Raw genomic sequence first — 20,921 nt, 5'->3', positions numbered from 1 at the left:
CACCTGTACTATATGTGTATGGTTTACCCTTATTATTTCACGTGGGAATTCATTTATTTCTATATAATAAATACCCTGATTCAGCAGACAATATTCCTGTCTTGTGTCATCCAGACAGTAGTGACAGGAGGTCACCCTGTCAGATTAAAAGCAGTGATTGAGTGACTGTGGTCAGAGCCTATGCTGATGGCTGCTGTATGTGACTGTGAAACCTGATCCTACAGCAATCAGCACAGAGCTCCGGGACCTCATGAGTAAATCACAGCACTGAGGGGGTCTCAAGGGGGGTTTGGGAGAGACATTCCAGAACAACAGAGCAATGCACAGCATTATTCACTGCTGTACACCCTCTGGGCACTTCATAAAGGGGCTGCAGACGCAGGGGGCCTCCTTTGTAGGTGGGGGCCCCAAGCGTCTGCATGGTCTGCCTGCCCCAAACACTGGCCCTGCCACAACTTGGACAACCTCTTTTAATTCCTCGTATTTAGCCCTATTAAAATAAAAACACCTATACTCACCTCCCATGCCAGTGCCATTCAAGCGGTGTCGGCCCTCGCATTCCCAGGGCTCACATGACATTGTTATGTCACGTGAGCCCTGCGCCCAATCAGCCCCGGCTTATTTATCGCCTCCTTTGGAAAAATCAAACATCAAGAGGAAGTCAGAGAGCAGCCGCGGCCCTAACTCCTGTTGATGTTCAATACGTCCAAAGGAGGGTATAATGAAGCCAGGGCTGATTGGATGCAGGGCTCACGTGACATAACAACCTCATGTGAGCCCTGGGAACGCAAGTGCCAACACTACTGGAAAGGCACCGGCATGGGAGGTGAGTATAGGTGTTTTTATTTTAATAGGTTTAAACATGAGGAATGAGAAGAGGTTCTCCTAGTAGTAGACAACCCCTTTAAGTTCCATCCCAATAATTCCACTAAAATGTACAGTTTTAAGTGTGGTAGTTTTATGAAAAGCCATCCTTTTCTGGGGACTTTTTGTAGGTATGGATTAATCATTGCTGCCAGATGAATAGTACTCTCTGCCGTTTATCTATTATCTACTATGAAAGATTAGCACCAAAAGGTAGCGTAACACGATTTAGAAATTTTAAAGTGAATATATCAGCAGGTTTTTGCTATGTAATCTGACAGCAGCACTGGGTAAGGATAGAGAGCCTGATGAGTTGTGATATAATCACAGTTTTCTGTTGCAGGTCTAGCAGAGCTCAGATGTTGAGCGCTGTGTGTACATTATATAAAGACAGAAAGCTGCCAATCAGTGCTGGTGGAGTGGTTGGACTAAGATGCACAAGGCCAGGTGTCCTGTAGTGATAAATTCCTGCTGATAAAACACTGATTGTATTGAAACAGGAAACCACAGTCCAGTAAGTGACACATCGCTGAATTCAGGGTCTCTTCCCCTACATCATGGTGCTCTCAGATTCTATAAAAAAGCCTGGTGACAAATTCCCTCTAAGTATGATTATTTTACACACATTAAATGGCCAAAAACATGTGGACACCGGGCCATCATATCTGTATGTGAATATTGAACATCTCATTCCATGGACTTTGCTTGCATTGGACTCTGTTTTGGGAATTCTTTTTACATTTAGGCCACATTCACATATTCAGCATTTGGTCAGTATTTTACCTCAGTCTTTGTAAGCGAAAACAAGGAGTGGGTGATAAATACAGAAGCGGTGACATGCTTCTATTAAACTTTTCCTCTGATTGTTCCACTCCTTTTTTTGGCTTATAAATACTGATGTAAAATACTATCCAAATACTCACCGTGTGAATGTGGCCTTTGGAACATTACTGGAAGGATTTGTGTCCATAAAGCCTAACAATACTGCTGAGGTAGGACATTGATGTTGGGAGGTGACGCCTGGCATCCAACTCATATTTCGTCAGGACTCAGGACCAGTCATAGTTCCTCGGCACAAAATTTTCCAAACCTTTTATAAGATTTACTGAAATAGCGAAGATCTGTCCCCAATCTGTTAAAGCGAACCTGTCACCCCCAAAATCGATGGTGAGGTAAGCTCACCGTCATCAGGGGCTTATCTACAGCATTCTGTAATGCTGTAGATAAGCCGCCGATGTTACCTGAAAGAGAAGAAAAAGACGTTAGATTATACTCACCCAGGGGCGGTCCCGCTCCGATGGGTGTCTCAGGTCTGGTACAGCGCCTCCCATCTTCATTCCATGACGTCCTCTTCTGGTCTCCGCGCCGCTGCTCCGGCGCAGGCGTACTTTGTCTGCCCTCTTGAGGGCAGAGCAAAGTACTGCAGTGCGCAGGCGCCGGAAAGGTCAGAGAGGCCCAGCGCCTGCGCACTGCAGTACTTTGCTCTGCCCTCAACAGGGCAGACAAAGTACGCCTGCGCCGGAGCCGCGGTGCGGAGACCAGAAGAGGACGTCATGGAATGAAGATAGGAGGCGACGGAGCAGACCTGAGACGCCCATTTGACCACGGACCAGCAGCGGGACCGCCCAGGTGAGTATATTATAACCTCTTTTTCTTCTCTTTCAGGTAACATCGGCGGCTTATCTACAACATTACAGAATGCTGTAGATAAGCCCCTGATGCCGGTGAGCTTACCTCACCATCGATTTTGGGGGTGACAGGTTCCCTTTAACAACAAAATGGTCGCTCGGCTGCTGTTATGGGCTGGGCAATTGGGATGGGCAAACAAAGCTTCATATACCCAAAGTAATACTATGTACTGCAAAAATATACTGACCTGCTTTAATAAACATCCTTGCTTCACAATTATTCCTCGAAATTGCTCTTTGATGATCGCATCGTCATCACTGGAGTTACCTTCACAGAAAAATCCACTATCTGGCTGCAGAAAGGAAACCGTGAACAGTCTGTTGAGTTTCAGTTTATGCTTTGGAAAATACAAATTAGAACTATTCTCACACATAATCCATCATCACATTACTAATACATTAACCCCTATTAGGGGCGAACATATCGTTAGTGCAATCTGGGTGGCCGCACAGGGGCCTAAGAGGTAACGGGGCCCATTTCTACCTCCAAAGCAGGTGCAATTTTGTATTTTTAGGAGCTCTTGGGCTGCAAAGGGCCCATATATTGTTCTTGCACAGGGGCCCTTTTTTGTCTGTGTCCGCCAGTGACCCCTATAAAGCCAGTATTACATTTTATCGGTAACATTTAGTGTCATCCCAGTACGTCACCAGCACATCAATAGCAGCCAGTACTGATGGCAGGCATGGACTACACAACTGGTCATCTACACAAAGGTATAATACACTATATGCCCAGTAAGGACGTCTGCACGGTCCCTGTAACTGAAGCCCGGGACTTGCACGTAGTCCCATTGATTCCTTTGTTCCGGGCAGTATCACAGGATATGTGCATGCACAGGGCTGTAGGTGAACGCCATTGCTGGAGACTTACAGCTCAATATGAATGAGACTGTTTTGTTCAAGGAAGTGCCAAGAGTGTTCTGGGCCGATCTATCAAACCACTTGATTATTATTTTCATATAGCAAGGTCAACTTTTCTAGAGAGTGCCAGGCTGCAGGGGTAAAATTAAGGTACATTTAGCACTTCAGAGGGCTAAGAAAGCAGTGCCAGCTGTTTAGAACATCAAAAACCGTATGATTTTTGCTATGTATCTGAGAGCAGCATGATGAAGGGGCAGAGAACCTGATTCCAGTGATGTGTCTCTTACTGGGCTGTGTTTTGCTGTTTCAATAAAATCAGTGTTTTATCATCAGGAGCTTATCACTAAAGGACCAGGTGTCTCGTCCATCCTGGTCCAACCCTGCCCACTGATTAGCAGCTTTCTGTCAATATACAAGGTACATAAAAGTTGTGATGTGGGCGGGGTTATACACAGCTCAACATTCCGAGAACTGCTAGATCTGCAACTGAGAAAACTGTGATTCTATCACAACTGCTGCACCGAGTAAACTAAGTGATACATCGCTGGAATCAGGGTCTCTGTTCCTACATCATGTTGTTGGCAGTTTACATAGCAAAATCTTGCCAACAGATAACCCTTTAAGAAAATATAAATTATAATTACTTACAAAGTAATACAAGGCCTCGGTAGTATCAAGGAATGTTGTTTCTGCCAAACCTTCAGCTGCACTTTTTGACACATCTCCAGCAGGCTGAAGGTGCCCTTCATTGAGTAAAGCAGAGGCCAAGACAAGTCCTTCTTGGCGGTTTCTGACTGAATTACTTCCTTCTAACCAATCAATGACACAAGTTCCTGTAATGACAAGAAAAACATAGACACAATCAAACCCAAACCAAAAGCACGTGTGAGGCCACCGTCACATCACTATATAATGGAGATGCAACGGCCTAGAAACCGATGAATTTGGGGAAATAAAAGACTTACACCTATATTTTATGTACATTAGATCAACCACTTTAGTCAGAGCACATAGTATTCGAAAGTGTAATATTTGCTCAAGAAATAAAGGTTATGTTTGTTACAGTGATCTTACCTCTAAGAATGCATACATGATTGGCCGGAGTGTGCTGGGGGAGCGTGCATGTGTACTGGGGGAGCGTGCATGTGTACTGGGGGAGCGTGCACGTGTGCTGTGGGAGTGTGCATATGTACTAGGGGAACATGCATGTGTACTGGGGGAGCGTGCATGTGTACTTGGGGGAGCATGCATGTGTACTGGGGGAGCGTGCATGTGTGCTTGGGGAGCATGCATGTGTACTGGGGGAGCATGCATGTGTGCTGGGGGAGCGTGCACGTGTACTGAGGGAGCGTGCACGTGTACTGGGGAAGCGTGCATGTGTACTGGGGGAGCGTGCATGTGTACTGGGGGAGCATGTATGTGTACTGGGGGAGCGTGCATATGTACTGGTCGAGCATGCATGTGTACTGGGGAGCGTGCATGTGTACTGGGGGAGCGTGCATGTGTACTGGGGGAGCATGCATGTGTACTGGGGTTGTGAGCATGTGTACTGGGGTTGTGCGCATGTGTGCTGGGGGAGCGTGAATGTGTACTGGGGAGCGTGCATGTGTGCTGGGGGAGCGTGCATGTGTACTGGGGGAATCAAAAGCTGTGGGATAAACTGATGCTCGGCTGATGGCTTCCATAACTAATGTACATGGCCATTCTGTGGAGTCTAGTGTTGGGCATAGACCCAGCCAAGGAGCTGAGACAGGATGATGGATTAGTTGCATCCATAGCATTTAGGCTGTGACTATACAGGAGGTGTGTAGCATGCACTATGTTAGTATCTTATATTAAGCTTGTCAAATAATGCAATCTGACACTCTGGCTCCCGATCAAAGGAGAATGTGCATCCCAGTTCTAGACCATCTTTATTCACAAGACCTACCGGTAAAACAATTATTAAACACTTTTTTGTCCTTCTCCAACTTAATTTCTGTGATTCCTTTGTCTGGATCTTTCATGGCGATAAATAACTCACTGTAAATAGGGAGATGTTATGGTTAGAAAACTCACGTCAATGGTTAGAAAAGAAAGCTCATTAACACTTCTTACCCCCCAAAATATAATTCACTGTGCTTTAATATGTACAATATTCTAAAATCCAGATGATCATTTTTGAAGGTTACCTCCACCTTCACAGACAATTTTGCTAGGGGGCCGACTGCTGGGATCCCCACTGCCGCTCCTTTCATTCTTAGGGAAGAGCTGAAGACTAGCCAATCACAACTCTCGCCTATCTTCGTAGATAACCGGCATCAAATCGTTCTTCATTAAATAATGTTTTTTTTCACAATTTGATCTAACTGGTTGGGTGACTCTCCTATTACATCCTCTCCCTCCTCTATACCCACAAGATGTCTTTTTCTTTTTGGTTGCCGTACTGGGACCACTTGAAAAAAATGTGTGATCTTTGGATTCCTACCTTAGGAACTCCACTATTCGATGCCGGTTATACAGAAAAAAATAATTCTGGACGGCATTTCCTTCATTCTTTAGAACAATGTTTTTTCCTTTGAGGGTTCCTACTATCGCCAGTTGAAGGGCTGCGCAATGGGGATGAGATTTGCACCGAGTTATGCCAATTTTTTTATGGGGCTCTTCGAATCCGTCCACATTACGCAGTTCGCCCGGGCTCTAACCCATATCGTTTTATATCACCGCTTCATCGATGATCTTTTATTATTTGGAGAGGCACTAGGGAGGAGGCTATTGGGTTCGTGGCTCGTTTGAATTCTAATTCTTGGGGGCTGTCATTTACTTCCAATATTGCCGACGGAGCCATTCAATTCTTGGACTTGTCTATCCGGCTGGAGTCCTCTGGGAGGTTGTCCACAGCCATGCATTTTAAACAGGTCGATGTGAACAGCTAACTTGGGTTCGACAGCGGACACCTCCCTAGTTGGATTAAAAACATTCCATATGGGCAATATTGGAGAATACGTAAGAATTGTTGTAGTGACCATGATTTTTTCCTTGAATCAAAAGTTCTGAAAAAAAGATTTGTGGCTAAAGGATATCCTAGAAGGCTGCTTAGTGATGCTTTTAACAGATCTAAGGCATTCACTCAAGCAGATTGAATTGAAAAGACCCATTCTAAATCCCAGTCAAAAGAACGGGATGATGTAAAAAATTTGAGTCTTGAAACAACTTTCATTCAGTCTCGGCAGACTCTCCAAATTTTGATGAATAAATATTGGTTCATCCTGATGAATGACCCAGTTTTGTCAAAAAGCCTACCCACTAAACCAAGGATTATTTATAGGCGTAGCCGAAATCTTAGAAATTTAGTAGCTCCCAGTAGCATATTGCAAGTCCCAGAGAAAAAAGGGGATAATCTTGATTGCAAGCTGGGCTGTTTTCGGTGTAATGCTCCTAAATGTCTATGCTGCCCTATTATTGTTAATGGGGTTAGAACATTTTTTATATCGCACCACGGGAGAGACTTTTCCCATTAAATGTAATGTTTCATGTCATTTGTCCTATGTTGTGTACTTGATGGAATGTACGTGCGGCCTGCAATACGTTGGACGGACGATACAGACCATGCAAGCCAGACTTAATAAACATAGACACAACATTAGGACAGGTTACCTTCTTCATAGTGTTTCTAAACATTTTTCATTGGAACATTCAAAAAGCCCTAGTGAAATGAGACTGACCATTATTGATCATATATCTGAGTCCTGTGCAAATAGACACAGGAAATTCGTTAATAAGGAAAATTACTGGAACTTCAAACTTGGCACATTGTCCCCAGAGGGCCTCAATTTATCATTGGAGAAGATGATGTAATAAACACATTTTCCTATCGTTTTTATTTTTCTTTCATTAAGTTTTCTTGTATTTTTATATACATGTATATATATATAAATATATATATATTTAGTTTTTATTCTTATTTTTATATTCGTTTTCATTTTTATTTCCCTTTTATATAAGAAGATTGTTGTTATTTCACTTTTAATCGATGGTTAGGTTAAGTAGGGGTTAATGGGTTTCAGATCACTTCCTGTTCATTTGTTATATATAAGCCACCTGATTGTAATATTTTTCCTTCACCTGATGAAGGCGGCATTCAGCCATCGAAACGCGTTGTGTGTTCAGAATTTTTATTACAGGTCTGTACATTTTAATAACCTTTTGCCCCTTTCTGTATGCCCAGCGCTCTGCCTGACCGCACCATTTTTTTTCCTCATGGCTGCAGTGTCAGGAAGAGTAATACTGGGGTCATCACTTCACATAACAGATGATAGGAGCATATTCACCTCAGACATCGTGTAGTCTCAGCTCCTACATCATGTATGGGATCAATATTACCTCAGAATTAATTTATCTGCCATGTTCCCTCATATCTGCAGTGTAAGGGAGTGTAATACTGGGGTCATCACCTCACATTACAGATGATATGAGCACATCTATCTCAGACATCATGTATTAGTGTAGTATCAGCTCCTACATCATATATGGGATTAATATTACCTCAGAGATTCATGTGGCCACCATGTTTACTCATGTGGCTGCTACAGGTTTACAGGGTCTGCCATTAACATGGTGGAGCTGAGTTTACTGGACACTGGTGATAGGGGGGCACTTGGGGGGTGGTATATGTATGAGAGGACAGAGCATGGACACGTACATTGTCTGCCATTAGTTCTGTGGGCAGGTGCTGGAGACAATGGTGAGAGGGGAAGAGTTGGGGCATGGTGTGTGTTTGATGAGGAGTGGCTGCACTTCATGGCAATGCTGTGTGTACTGGCCTTGCTGTGCTGATTATTCCCTCTCCCCTTCCCATTTAGTGACCTGTATGTGACCTCATCTTTCTCATCTTTGCTATATGCTGATCATCTTGTGTGTACAGATTCAGTGCAACCTGGTTGCTTTCACTATATACAGTATGTGGTATCTGTGTAAAGGCTCCGTCTAAATGTGCTGTACCTTATCATGGATACATACCTGAGGTACATGTTATCACTAGTGTTGAGCGATACATTCCGATATTCAAAAGTATCGGTATCAGATTGGATCGGCCGATATCCAAAAAATACCGGATATCGCCGATACCGATACCCGATACCAATACAAGTCAATGGGACACAAATATCGGAAGCGATCCTGGATGGTTCCCAGGGTCTGAAGGAGAGGAAACTCTCCTTCAGGCCCTGGGATCCATATTCATGTAAAAAATAAAGAATACAAATAAAAAATATGGATATACTCACCCCTCCGACGGACCCTGGCTCTCACCGGTGCAAGCGTCTGCTTATGTGCAGCTGGTGATTTGAGAGCCGTGTCTGCCTGTAACTGTTGTAGAGGAGCAGGCTGCTTCTCCTGATTTATTGTTGCAGCATATTGCCCATCACTGACTATATCTGACCTTACGATGGGAGATTAACCTGTTGTATACCTTGGTTGTAAACTATAACTTATATGTACATACATGGTGTTTCATCCTCACTTATATACATTTTCAGGAACTGAATTAAAGCAATTTTTCGTTTTTGGCAACAGTCTGCTGGGTCCCCTGATCTGGTTGCGATGCGGCTGGAAGTGGCATGGTGGAGCTATTTGTTCTTACAATTGAAAACTGGTCTGTACTAAGAGAGGTATCAACCAGACAATTTTTTGGTATGGGCAACAGTCTTCTGGGTCCCCCTGGGCTGGTTGCGATGTGGCTGGTGGTGGCATGGTGGAGCTGTTTGTTGTTAAAAAATTTAAAATGGGTTCCTACTGAGAGAGGTTTCAGGGGGACATTTTTGATATGGGCAGCAATCAGCTGGGTCCCACTGGGCCAGTTGCGTTGCAGCTGGGGGTGGCATGGTGGAGCTGTTTTGTTGCAATTTTTCAAAATTCAAGTTAATGCTGTTTAATGATATTCAGTGGAGGGGCAAACATCTCGGGTGGGACGGGAATGGGTTTGTGGAGAGCCAGGTGATGGTAGCAGAGGGGGGAGAGAAGGGGGCCCGTTTGGTGGGGTGGTTATCTACCCCTCCTCTCTTTTGCTTCAATTGGTGATCAGAGTATAATTTAAATAAAAGGGGTCCCTACTGGGCTGAGGTCTCAGCGGGACAATTTAATTGGTGGTACCACTCAGTAGGGTCCTCCAACTGGTGTGCGGTTGAGGACATAAGCAGGAGGGTCCTCGAACCAATGTGGTTGAGGGCCTAAGGTGCAGCTGATGGCGCAAAAAAGCTGGTGCACGGCTTTCACAGACCCCGTTCCTTATTTGTCAATGTTATATTGATATGTTTATTTTTGAAATGTAAATATGTTAATAAACAGGGCTGCTGTGGCCTATTTATTCAGGGTGACCATCACAGTAGGGCCCCCTGGTCTCCTGAAGCATTTATAGCCTATAAGATCCTGTTAGGATAGAGTCCCTGGGGTCATGGCAGTCATATTTTGCATGCCTAAAGAATAAATTGCAATTGGCTCCTCCGAGCTAGGAACAGCGACTGGAGGGGAGGAAAAAAAACAAAAACCATGCCATTCAATACAATCCGTCACTTCAAGGACCCTCTCTTTTGTTCATGTGACTTGAGAATGCTGAGGCACGGATTTTGACTGTTTATATTGCCCAACTCTTGTTTCTTTTAAGGGTTTCTTCTGGAAAAGCAATGCATTAAACTGAAGAACATTATACCTAATCTGTGTGCCCTTGAGTCAGTGGGGAGTGAATAAGGGTGAAGTAATCAAGTGCAATAACACGAAGGGCAATATGCCTATTCATGATGCCCTTGAGCCAGGGGGAGTGGCTAAGGTTAAAGCAATTAAGTGCGTCAACATGAAGGGCAAGATGCTTTCCCCGATGATTTTGACCCAGTTAGAGCGGTTAACAGAGAATGTCATCAAGTGCATTAAAAACAATCAACAATGGCATGGCAGGGTTATTCATAATGCATTTGTACATTTTTTCTGCTATAGGTTTATTTCAATTACTATGTCCAAATTTTATGAAAGTTATTTAAGGGTCGGTTTTAATGTTGATGTTATATTGTGTATAGCTTTTAATTACTCCTTGTTTATAGTATCTTTCTCTTTATATACTCATCACTTTTCCGGTAGTAGTAGTAAGTGGGTTTCAGAAATGATTACTGCACAGCACAGCTAATGCATATAGTGGTGGTTTCTAGAACCAACAACTGTGAATTGGTGAATTATTAGAGCTGGCTACGATACATGCAGCATAATAGTTTTTGAGGCATGACAGATGTCATTATAAAGGTATTCAAACTGTGGCTACCACCTTTATTATGGTGTACTTTTCACATTCCCCATGATGGGATCCTCATTGCAGGATGTTTACCGACTGTTATTTTGCTTTAGTTACAGTATTATCGATCATAATTTGGTAGAGTTGCATTGATAAAATTATTCAGTTGGAGCTCTGGAATTGTGTTACTTGTTTGCGCAGTCTTTCCATAGCATGTAGAAATGGTTAATGGCTTTATTAGGCATGGTTGATGGCGGTCGAGTCCATTTAAGGTGTCAAATGGCCTCTTGGTGGCGGTTTAGGAGTCAGGTGGAAGTTGTGGACAAGTTGAGGTGGACTCATTTTAACTAATAGAGGACGTAAAAACCTAATGGTGGTGAACAGGCTCGGCTTTGGTGGCCAGCCTTAAGGACTTTGTTATGGTAATGTCAATCAGGGGCGGGCACAGTGGTTAAGCACAGGAGTGAGGACAATAGGGTCATTGGTGCCCTGAAAGTTTACTGGCTCTGCTTGAATGGAAAGCCAGGGCGTGCCGCCCCTTTATGGCTGTCTGTTCTGGTGCTGTATGTCAGACAGCTGGGGGTATCACAGTACTTGTGAATCCCAATGTACTAGCACTTCACCTGACTCCTACTGTGGTTGTTTTAATCTTGTGATTTAAATAAAGCTGTGGCCCGTTTGACAACCAAAATAGTGTGTTTTGTGTATTTATTCTAGTGCCTAGGTTTACTGTAGTTATGGTTGTTCTAAGATGGAATGGGGGACCGTCCCATATCCAAAAGTCATGGGTTATAAGCCATTAACATAACATTATTTGTGTAATGCAGTCATTCATACAGTTTGTATTACGAGGGCGTGCTGTGCAAATGCCAAACATGTGGCATTACAATAATAACTGAGACCTTGGCTGTACAACTCATGCGTTCTATATCTGTACTAGAAAACCCATCGAATGTAAAGAAGCAAGAAGAGAACAGATCGAAGGAAGACACTTTTGATGAAGAATTTAAAAAGTTGCTTTTCATTATAGGTAACTTTGAGCAAAAATAAAGTGTGGTTTCAAAGATGCACATAGCCGTCTAACCCAGATAGTGTTTGTAAGGCAAGTGCAGACTGATAGATGTTGGGTTTGCAATCTATACATTTTCTAGGATTTTAGAAATTATAAAATTGCTTGTTTTTTCTCAGGCACATTTTTCTGCTGTATCGTGGTGCGGGGCAGTAGTCATGGGTGAGGTTCTTATCTCTTACACCCCGGCACACTACAGGAAGATGGGGGTCCTGGCTGGATGTGTGGACTCCATCTCTGGGTGCGCTACGCCCTTGCAGGCCGCATGTTACCGATATAAGATACGGCCACCGCCTTTCAGGGCTAATATACAGCATTCTTTAATGCTGTAGATAAGCTCCCTGTCTGACATGAAAGATTATACTCACCTGCTGGGCGGTCCAGTCTGATGGGTGTCACAGGTCCGGGTCCGTCGCCTCCCATCTACTTGCAATGCCGCCCTCCTGTTGCTTCATTGCTCCCCGGCATCACACTCCTGCAGACGTACTTATCTGCCTTGTTGAGGGCAGAGCACAGTATTGCAGTGTGCAGGCGCTGGGAAAGGTCAGAGAGGCCCAGAGCCTGCACACTGCAGTACTTTACTCTGCCCTCAACAGGACAGAGAAGTACGCCTGTGCAGGAGCGCAATGCCGGGGAGCAATTAAGCAACAGGAGGGCGGCATTGCAAGAAGATGGGAGGCGCCGGACCCGGACCTGCAACACCCATCGGACACCCAGCATTACAGAATGCTGGAGATAAGCCCTGAAAGGCAGTGGCCGTATCTTATATGGGTCAAAACTGCTGACAAGTTCACTTTAACATCTTAGCTTGCTGATATCTTGGAACTCCCACCCAGAGCACTCTTTTCGTCGCACATTCACTGTCTCTAGCACATCACTCTCTCCTTCAGTCACTTCTCTCTCTTTTCTAGTATCACACTATACATTCAGAGGATAAGTATAATAGAATACGTCACCACTTCTGCATTTATCACCCACTCCTGGTTTTGGCTTACAAATACTGATGTAAAATACTGACCAAATACAGAGGGTGTGAATGTGGCCTTATACTCAGACTTCTGTACAAGATCTATCATTATAACCCTCTGAAACATTAGTGTTTCGCATGATTCATCTTTTCACAGGGTTGACTCTGCAAGTGTTAACCTCAGAGTTAGTTTCTGTGAACTTCAAGTTTCCCATACAAACTTACAAAAAGGAAAGGACTCAATACTCAATGTAGACTTCATATCACAGAAATAAATTATACTCTGTGCTGGGATGTTTAGCACAATTCAGATCTACACTATTTAAAAAAAAAAAACCTCCTTGCAAATTGTGAAACATAGGAGTCCGACTGATTACATATCATCTGTAATCTGCATTTACACTCTCTAACCCACATTTTAAATGACCCCCAATTTGATAGCATGTAATCTGTTCTGCGGTCATTTAATAGACTGGTCATTTAACACATTGTGCACACAGAACATCACTTTTCTCGGTAGCACATCTTTACACGGGGGGTGATGTGCTGCAGAGAACAATGATTTTTACAAAAGCTTAAAAATCACTTCATCCAATGAACGAGCATTTTGCTGATTTGTCGGATGATTGACAGCATTTTTAGATAGGCCTATTATCAGGTATGCTTGGTCCCAATAGTTGGCCACTGGAAACGCACCTTAAAGGGGTTATCCAGGCTTGAGGTTTAAGTCTACGTGACTGAAGACTTGGGAATCCTGTGCGATTTACATACTTCCAGCCACATTCAGACTAGACATGTCCGGCCTCACACCATTCACTTGTATTAAGCAAGACAGCGCACGTGTAATCGGCCTGAGATCGCATGTGTGCAAATCGCTTACTTGTCATGCGCCTGCCAGCACCCGACATCGGCAATGTACTGTATTTGCCTAAGATCACGCACTGAGCACATGGTGAGGATTCACAAGTCTGCAGTCACATAGATTGTAGATGTGAACACCAAGCCTGGGCAACCTATTTAATAGTATACAAGATATACTGTATATATATATATATACTGAAATTAATGGGTTGTTTGGTGAAGCAGGCCCTCCAGAGACAGTGGAAGAGTTATAAGCTCTCTCTGGCCAAGGGTTTAAGATCTTGAACAAGGGGGCCATCTGTATTATCTCAGAATTCCCTTAAAGGGTATATGAATTTAGCTTTTCTAAGCTAGACAACACCTTTAATGTCCCCATAGTTGGTGGTAATTATAATTAGACTCAATCTAGTATAAGGATCCTCATAGGGTGGGCATCAATAAATGTGACCCTGGAACTCTTTGCTTTGTTTGTAATGATTTAGTGCAATCAGGCTCATATTTTCCGTACTTAGGTGTTCAGATTCCCAGTAGAATTTATTATGTACTTACACCAAATTAATTGTATCCGGTAGTCTGATTGACTTTCTGGTGGATTTCCTTGCAAACTTTTGACCATCTGCAATACATTTTGCTGCTCTTTTTAGGTCCTTCACCCAAGCATCACGCTCTTCATGGTGAGACGCTTGGAAGTAGTGATCCTGCTGTTTAGCGGTGGTGAGCTTAAACACAAACTATGGCAAGAATATTACATTAATAATAAAACACATCAAGTTTTTATTAAAAAGTGTGATTGATCCAATGAATCTGAGCTGTACTGTTGACTTAAAAGTCATCAATTTGTAGGCAATTTGCATAACCAGTGAATAATGCACACGCAACGTTTTAGCTATGCTTTTGTAGGCTTTTCCACCATTATGCATCTCTATAACATCTCTACTGAGGTCTTCTAAAAGGAGCTTATTTCAAGCCATGGCTAACACTAGCCAATCATTCTTAAGAAGAATAGATTTGTCAGTAGCCAAGCTTTGCGTGTCTTTATTTAATGGGCAAAGCACTTACAAAACCCACATATCCAATGTCTTCTCCTTAAATGAAACACCTTTTTCCATTTAGTTTTTGGAGAAGTCCTCGACACAGAGGTTTACTTACCTTTTCTTCCTGTATTCTGAAATCAGTGTGTTCATTAAAAGACATGAATGGTACAACTGTCTCTTGTTCGTAGTTTAGTTTAAATCACCAGATAAAAGTTTATTAATAATCAATACAAAAATATAGGTGATTCCAATGGGTTTGCTTACTTTTTTCTTGCAAGAATATATCCATGTTGTATATGTGGCTTGAAATTTTGTGCAGGTGAATATTTAGTTGTCAAATTATGTTGCGTCATAATCATACACTGTATAAAAATGAGTGCAATGAGTGGTGCATATTCTGTGTCTCCCATAAATCATGCAATCTGGAATTTGATTGGTTTACACTAAGTCAATAATTTAAATTAAAACAATCACATTGGTGCTCAACCCTGAAAGAAAACAATCAGCTGCAGGAATCAGGACAGAGCCGGTGCCAAATTCTGTCCGAATTGGGACTCAAAACATAATACTAAAATGATGCCGTGCTTGAGGGTTGGTACATAAAAATAACACAAAAAATAAACAACACAGTTATGTCGATCCTTCAAAGATTATATAAATATACATAAAAATACATGTGTAGTAGACCACCTAGCTCATACTGTGCCCAGTCGCCTTGTGGCATTATAGTTAATCTACTGGAAGACTCCCCGAGGGCCCGTATTTGAGAACAGGGGGAGTGTGATGGTCGCAGCTACGACTCACGCTGACCCCAGAGGGAGCGTGACAAGTGTGCACATCTGTTAGCTTAGCTGTGGATGCAGGGTGCTATACAGTGAATGAAGCAGTTGTACAAATGCCGGGTGCAGGGTCTCCTGCTTGGAGCAGACCCCAGGATTTACGGCGCTGCGTGTATCGGGTGTTGGAGCTCTTGTGTAGAGCCAGGGATGCCTTGTCTGGTGGCGTCCCTGGATACCACGCAGGACGGAAAAGATGGCCGCTATTTGTACCCGGCATTTGTACAACTGCTTCGTTCACTGAATAGCACCCTGCATCCACAGGTAAGCTAACAGCCGTGCCTCTGGGGTCAGCGTGAGTCATAGCTGGGACTCCATCACACTCCCCCTGTTTTCACATATTACATACTGCACATGTATTTTTATGTATATTTATATAATCTTTGAAGGATCGACATAACCGTGTTGTTTAATTTTTGTGTTATTTTTATGTACCAACCCTCTAGTGCAGCATCATTTTAGTATTATATTTTGAAGTCAATAATTTATTTTTTGTCAGATGGTTTCTCTAAATTTGTTTCTAAGTTCTTTAAGGCATTCCTGATGTGGTCCCAATGGGACTTAAAGGTGTTGTCCACTTTCAACAAACCTTTGCCCATTGTCTTAGTTACCTGTAAAAAACCAACTGAGCTTCACGTACCCTTCTCGGATCCAGTGCCGTGCCTCTTTCCTGTTGATTGGCTGCAGTGTTGACATCAGATCGACAGCAGTGCATCCAATCACTGAGCTAAGCAGTTCTCCTGATGTAGACTTACTGAATTACTGAGCTCAGTGATTGGCTACAGCACAGTCTATGTCATGTCATCGTTCCGGCCAAAAAACAAATACTGAAGAAACGGCAGAGACACAGAGCTGAATCCAATAAGGGTAAGTAAAGCTCCGTTTGTTTTTTCCACGTAGCTAACAAACCTTTTAATTAATGAATTGCTAGTCCAAAGTAGTTGGCAAAGCTCCTAAATTTGAAACTTTACTTTGGGAATTGGCAACTCAAGGTGGCAGTAGATATGGTATCTCCCCGTGGGGCGGACGGACCGGGTCATTGGGAGTTGTGGTGCCGGGTGTCGCCAATCTACAGGTAATTGTGGTTCTATTAGGATAGTGAGGCGGTCACCTGAAAGTCAGCAATATGCTGAGGTGAGTCACTAAGACTTTGAGCATAGGCACAGTCGAGCCGTAGTAGTGGGTAATCCTTTACCCTTTATATAGGGGTTTATATGGCTTTAATGTACCCTGCTCGTATGTGAGGTTGTAGTTTTTCTAGCCTCAATCACTTCCCGGTGTCCCAGTGTGTCCTGACATTTGTAACATCTCACAATGCATGTTCTATTCTTTGCATATTTCTCTCATACGGTTTTTCTTATATTGATTCATTGTTTGACCTTATGTGTGGTCATTTTAACTAATAAATTATGATCTTTCTATATATTTTCATTCGACCCTGTAATCATTGTGTTGTGTTGATTTTGATGGAGGAAACCAGCCTATTCACAAGATGAGATGTTTAATGGCATTGTGCTTTTCACGGATGGTCCATCCCCTTCATCAGGTACATCTGATAAAGGGGACGACCCGTTCCTGAAGCGCGTAGTGCCACTAAACGTCTCAGCTCATGAAAAAAGGAGGAATTTAAAATTCGTAACCTTCCAGAGTAAGTCACAGCACTTGCAATGCTCATCAGGTATCTTTTTGATAACTCGTTAATTATTCCAGCAATAACTTGTAGTTTCTGGCATCCAACAAATTGGTAGAGATTAAACTTGACAGAACCATTAAATAAACCAAAGTTAATGTTTCAATCCTCCCGGACAGTGTCTATAGTGGCATTCTCTTACTTTTTATTGGCAGAATAACACAAATTTGAGAGGAACAAAACGTTAACTTTAGTGGTCTCGAGTATTCTGTTAATTTACATCTGTAATAATTAGTTGGATACGAGAAACTATGTTTTTGCTGGATTAATTAATGAGATATTAATAAAGATATCCGATGAGCGTGGTTTACTCTGGAAGGTTACATTAAAACAAGAGATATCAGCTATTACTGCGGATGCACTTAGTAGTCTAGCACAGATTACCTAGACTAAACACTAGTTTTGCAAACTCTGAGCAGTGAGAACTATTAGGCCTATAGAAGCTCTCCGACTCTTCACGTAAATATGCCAATATGGATACTATGAGAACAGTGGCTCCTTATACATCACTCACCATCCTTTTACTGAAATCCTGACAGTGATTCGTGATAACTGCTCCCTTTAGTGGTATCATTCCCTTTGGGCTATTGTCACTTTTCTTCTTGTAGTATTCTATTCCATCTTCCAGCAGTGTCACCCACATTGGCTTCCATTTATTAAAGATGGCCTGAAATGTGAGATAGGAAAAATCAAGGCTCTAAACATTAAGGCCCCGAATCATTAAGACTGGCGTTGTGCAAGGAAGTCTTAATGAATGGGGCTGCTGGAGTAAGAGGCGCCTAATTCATTAAGAGGTGCACATCACTTAATGGATTAGATATATCTTCCTAGTGCCATGCTCTTCTAACAGAGATGCAATGTGGCCATGGACTGGAGCACATTTCTGGAGTAAGTAATGCCACCAGAATTACATAACTTTTCAAGAATTTCACATCCGCGCATAGAAAACCCCCATCCTACCCGTGCTCTACCCATATTGGTGTAGATGGCCGGGATTACCATAAAAATGACTAAACCTAAAAGTCACAATAATTTTTCACAACTTACAAGTTGCATGAAAATATTGCCAGGATTTTGGCGTAAACACGTTAATGAATGGGCTCCTTAGTTCAAGACTGGTGTTTTGTAGATCAATCTTAATGATGGGTGCGCTAGAGCAAGAGTTCCCTAATTAATTTATTCTTTTAGCTGCCATGCTGTGGGACTGGAGTACATTTTTGTCATAATTAAAAAAATTTATTTTGCTTAAATTATAATGAATTTGTCAGCAGCAGACATCCACTCACTTCCTACTAAGCTCTACTCACTTTCAAAAAAGTGGCAGGAGCTGGCATGGAATGATGTAAAAAGGTCAAAAGTTGTAAAGTTTCTATTTCTTACAAAAGTTGCGTAAAAAAATATATTTTAAGCAGTTTTATGCCAGAAAATTGATGAAAACTGCTTGAGTCAGAGCCTGTGTGTTCTCTGTGTACCTAAATCTTACTGAAGAACAACAAACCTGTAAATTCATAATTAGTGTCCATTGTGTACGGAGATATATAGAATCCCGGCAGCTTTGTAATACAGCAATGTTAACAATATTTTTAGGGCAGAATATCTCCATAATACTGCATACGTTTTTGAGAGCAGGGGTTCATATAGTAAACAACAGAAAGTTTTCTGTATATCTCAATATGAAATCAGAAGAATATGGGAGTACAGAAGAGTCCCATACACTTCGATAGGTGCTATGTTATTGGTCAATAGAAACCAGAATATTGTACAGAGCGGTGATTCAGCAGTTGCGTAATTAGCCCTGTGGGCGAATTGTAACTTTCTAATGGTCAATTGAGCTACAGATATAGGTCCCACAAAGGACTACGCTGATTCCAGTTTGGTGCACTTTTGTGGAATGCAACTGTCACATAACATTGGAAACTTGCGCTGTGAGACAAACATATAACTATCATTCAATATCAAACATACAATAAACCACAATCCCAGGAAATGTATAAAAAGCCTCTTGTTCAGATCAATTTGCTAGCAAGGGGTGGAACAAGATAAATTTCAGCAGTTAACACGACATAATGTGTACTTTGGAAATTTGCTGTCACCGCTCCATTTCCCTTGTTTCAGGCCATCTCCCTGAGTTTGCATCCTGCAGCATTCCCCAGCACTGCTGCATCCTCCTGCTGTCTCCATCTGTCTATAAGGAGGCACGGTCAGTCTCTGCAGGAATTTAACTCTGCTCTTTCCTGCAGAGATTAACTTCCCTGGCCTATGCACTCCCTCCACTTCTTGCCTTTAGTTCTAGTCAGTAGTCTGCTCTAGCTTCCAGTCAAGCTGTGCTTCTATTTTGTCTCCTGTTAGCGACCTTGCTTGTCCATCCGTTCCATCTGATCGCTCCACTCCTGACTTCGGCTTTGTAACTTGAACCTGTGCTGCTTGCTCCGACCTCGGACTGTCTAACTACATCTCTCAAAAATATTGAGGCAAGCATATTAGAATAGACAATTACTACCATTGTATCTCCTATATGGAGCTAAGAAAATATGCATAGCGGACTATAAAGGATCAGCTGTAAAAATATGAAACACAAGAACAAACAGGAAAAAACAGCCATAAGAATCCTATATACATGATTTTATTAAATATCCATATAAAACACCAGACATGAACAAGCAATTGGCATGGACAGGGGACAACCACTGGAACATAACCAGGTATAATAAAAGACCAGGTGCCCACCCGCAACCGAATCACTAGCAGGGGTACAACATAACGCAGAATAGCATAATACAACAACCCATGATATTGAGAGACAATGCTACTTTGAATAAATATTTCTATCATGGGTGTATACTGCACATAATGTCAGAAGATCATAGCCAAATCGGCGTGATTACATACCAAAACCTGCAGGACCGGTATACTGGTGGGACAGCTGGACGAACCCCAACGCACGTTTCGGAGCCAAATAAAGCGCTCCTTCCTCAGGGGGTGAGGAATCACGCCGATTTGGCTATGATCTTCTGACATTATGTGCAGTATACACCCATGATAGAAATATTTATTCAAAGTAGCATTGTCTCTCAATATCATGGGTTGTTGTATTATGCTATTCTGCGTTATGTTGTACCCCTGCTAGTGATTCGGTTGCGGGTGGGCACCTGGTCTTTTATTATACCTGGTTATGTTCCAGTGGTTGTCCCCTGTCCATGCCAATTGCTTGTTCATGTCTGGTGTTTTATATGGATATTTAATAAAATCATGTATATAGGATTCTTATGGCTGTTTTTTCCTGTTTGTTCTTGTGCTAACTACATCTCTGCCTGTACGCTCTGTACCGTGTATACCTACCTTGACCCATTGATCAGCTTCTGCAGGTCTGGGCACTGCCCGGGAGTGGTAGCTAGTGGCTGTCATGCAGCCCAAGCCTATCCTCACCATCAGAGGCTCTAGCGAAGACAAGGTAGCCGCTTAGTCATTCCCCTACACGGTAAGCTCGACCAATGGCACACACCCACCGCCGTCACACTGTACAGAGGAATCCTTAGTCTCATAATTTGTAATGATCTCAATATACAGGGAAAAGCTGCATAATACATTGATCTACAAACCTGTCATTTACATACAACAAAAGGAAAATAAGGGTGGCAAGTTCACCTCCTGACCATTCAAAAGGAGCTGTGCAGAGCCTGGTTCCTATAGCACATATCTTGGGATCCTAATGATCAGTAAGTTATCCCCTATACTATGGATAGAAGATAACAAAATTTAGCGCCAGTGTACCTGCATGCTGCTCCTCTCCCCTGGT

At 42.6% G+C, this 20,921-nt stretch overlaps 1 protein-coding gene across 1 annotated transcript in view; it reads right to left on the bottom strand.

Moving 5' to 3' along the window:
* PLEK (pleckstrin) overlaps positions 1-20,921 on the bottom strand; it is a 51,796-nt gene that overhangs the window by 16,009 nt on the left and 14,866 nt on the right. Inside the window, exons 2-6 of the mRNA XM_077292260.1 lie at positions 17,640-17,792; positions 14,115-14,296; positions 5,344-5,435; positions 4,062-4,246; positions 2,741-2,845 (exon numbers count right to left, since the gene is read on the bottom strand). Of these exons, the coding sequence (XP_077148375.1) occupies positions 2,741-2,845; positions 4,062-4,246; positions 5,344-5,435; positions 14,115-14,296; positions 17,640-17,792 (717 nt within the window). The remainder of the gene's footprint in view (positions 1-2,740; positions 2,846-4,061; positions 4,247-5,343; positions 5,436-14,114; positions 14,297-17,639; positions 17,793-20,921) is intronic.

The sequence above is a fragment of the Ranitomeya variabilis genome, chromosome 2 (assembly GCF_051348905.1).
Source record: "Ranitomeya variabilis isolate aRanVar5 chromosome 2, aRanVar5.hap1, whole genome shotgun sequence".
NCBI lineage: Eukaryota > Metazoa > Chordata > Amphibia > Anura > Dendrobatidae > Ranitomeya > Ranitomeya variabilis.
The sequence above is the reverse complement of the archived record's forward strand: the minus strand, read 5'-3'. Positions and strand labels throughout refer to the sequence as shown.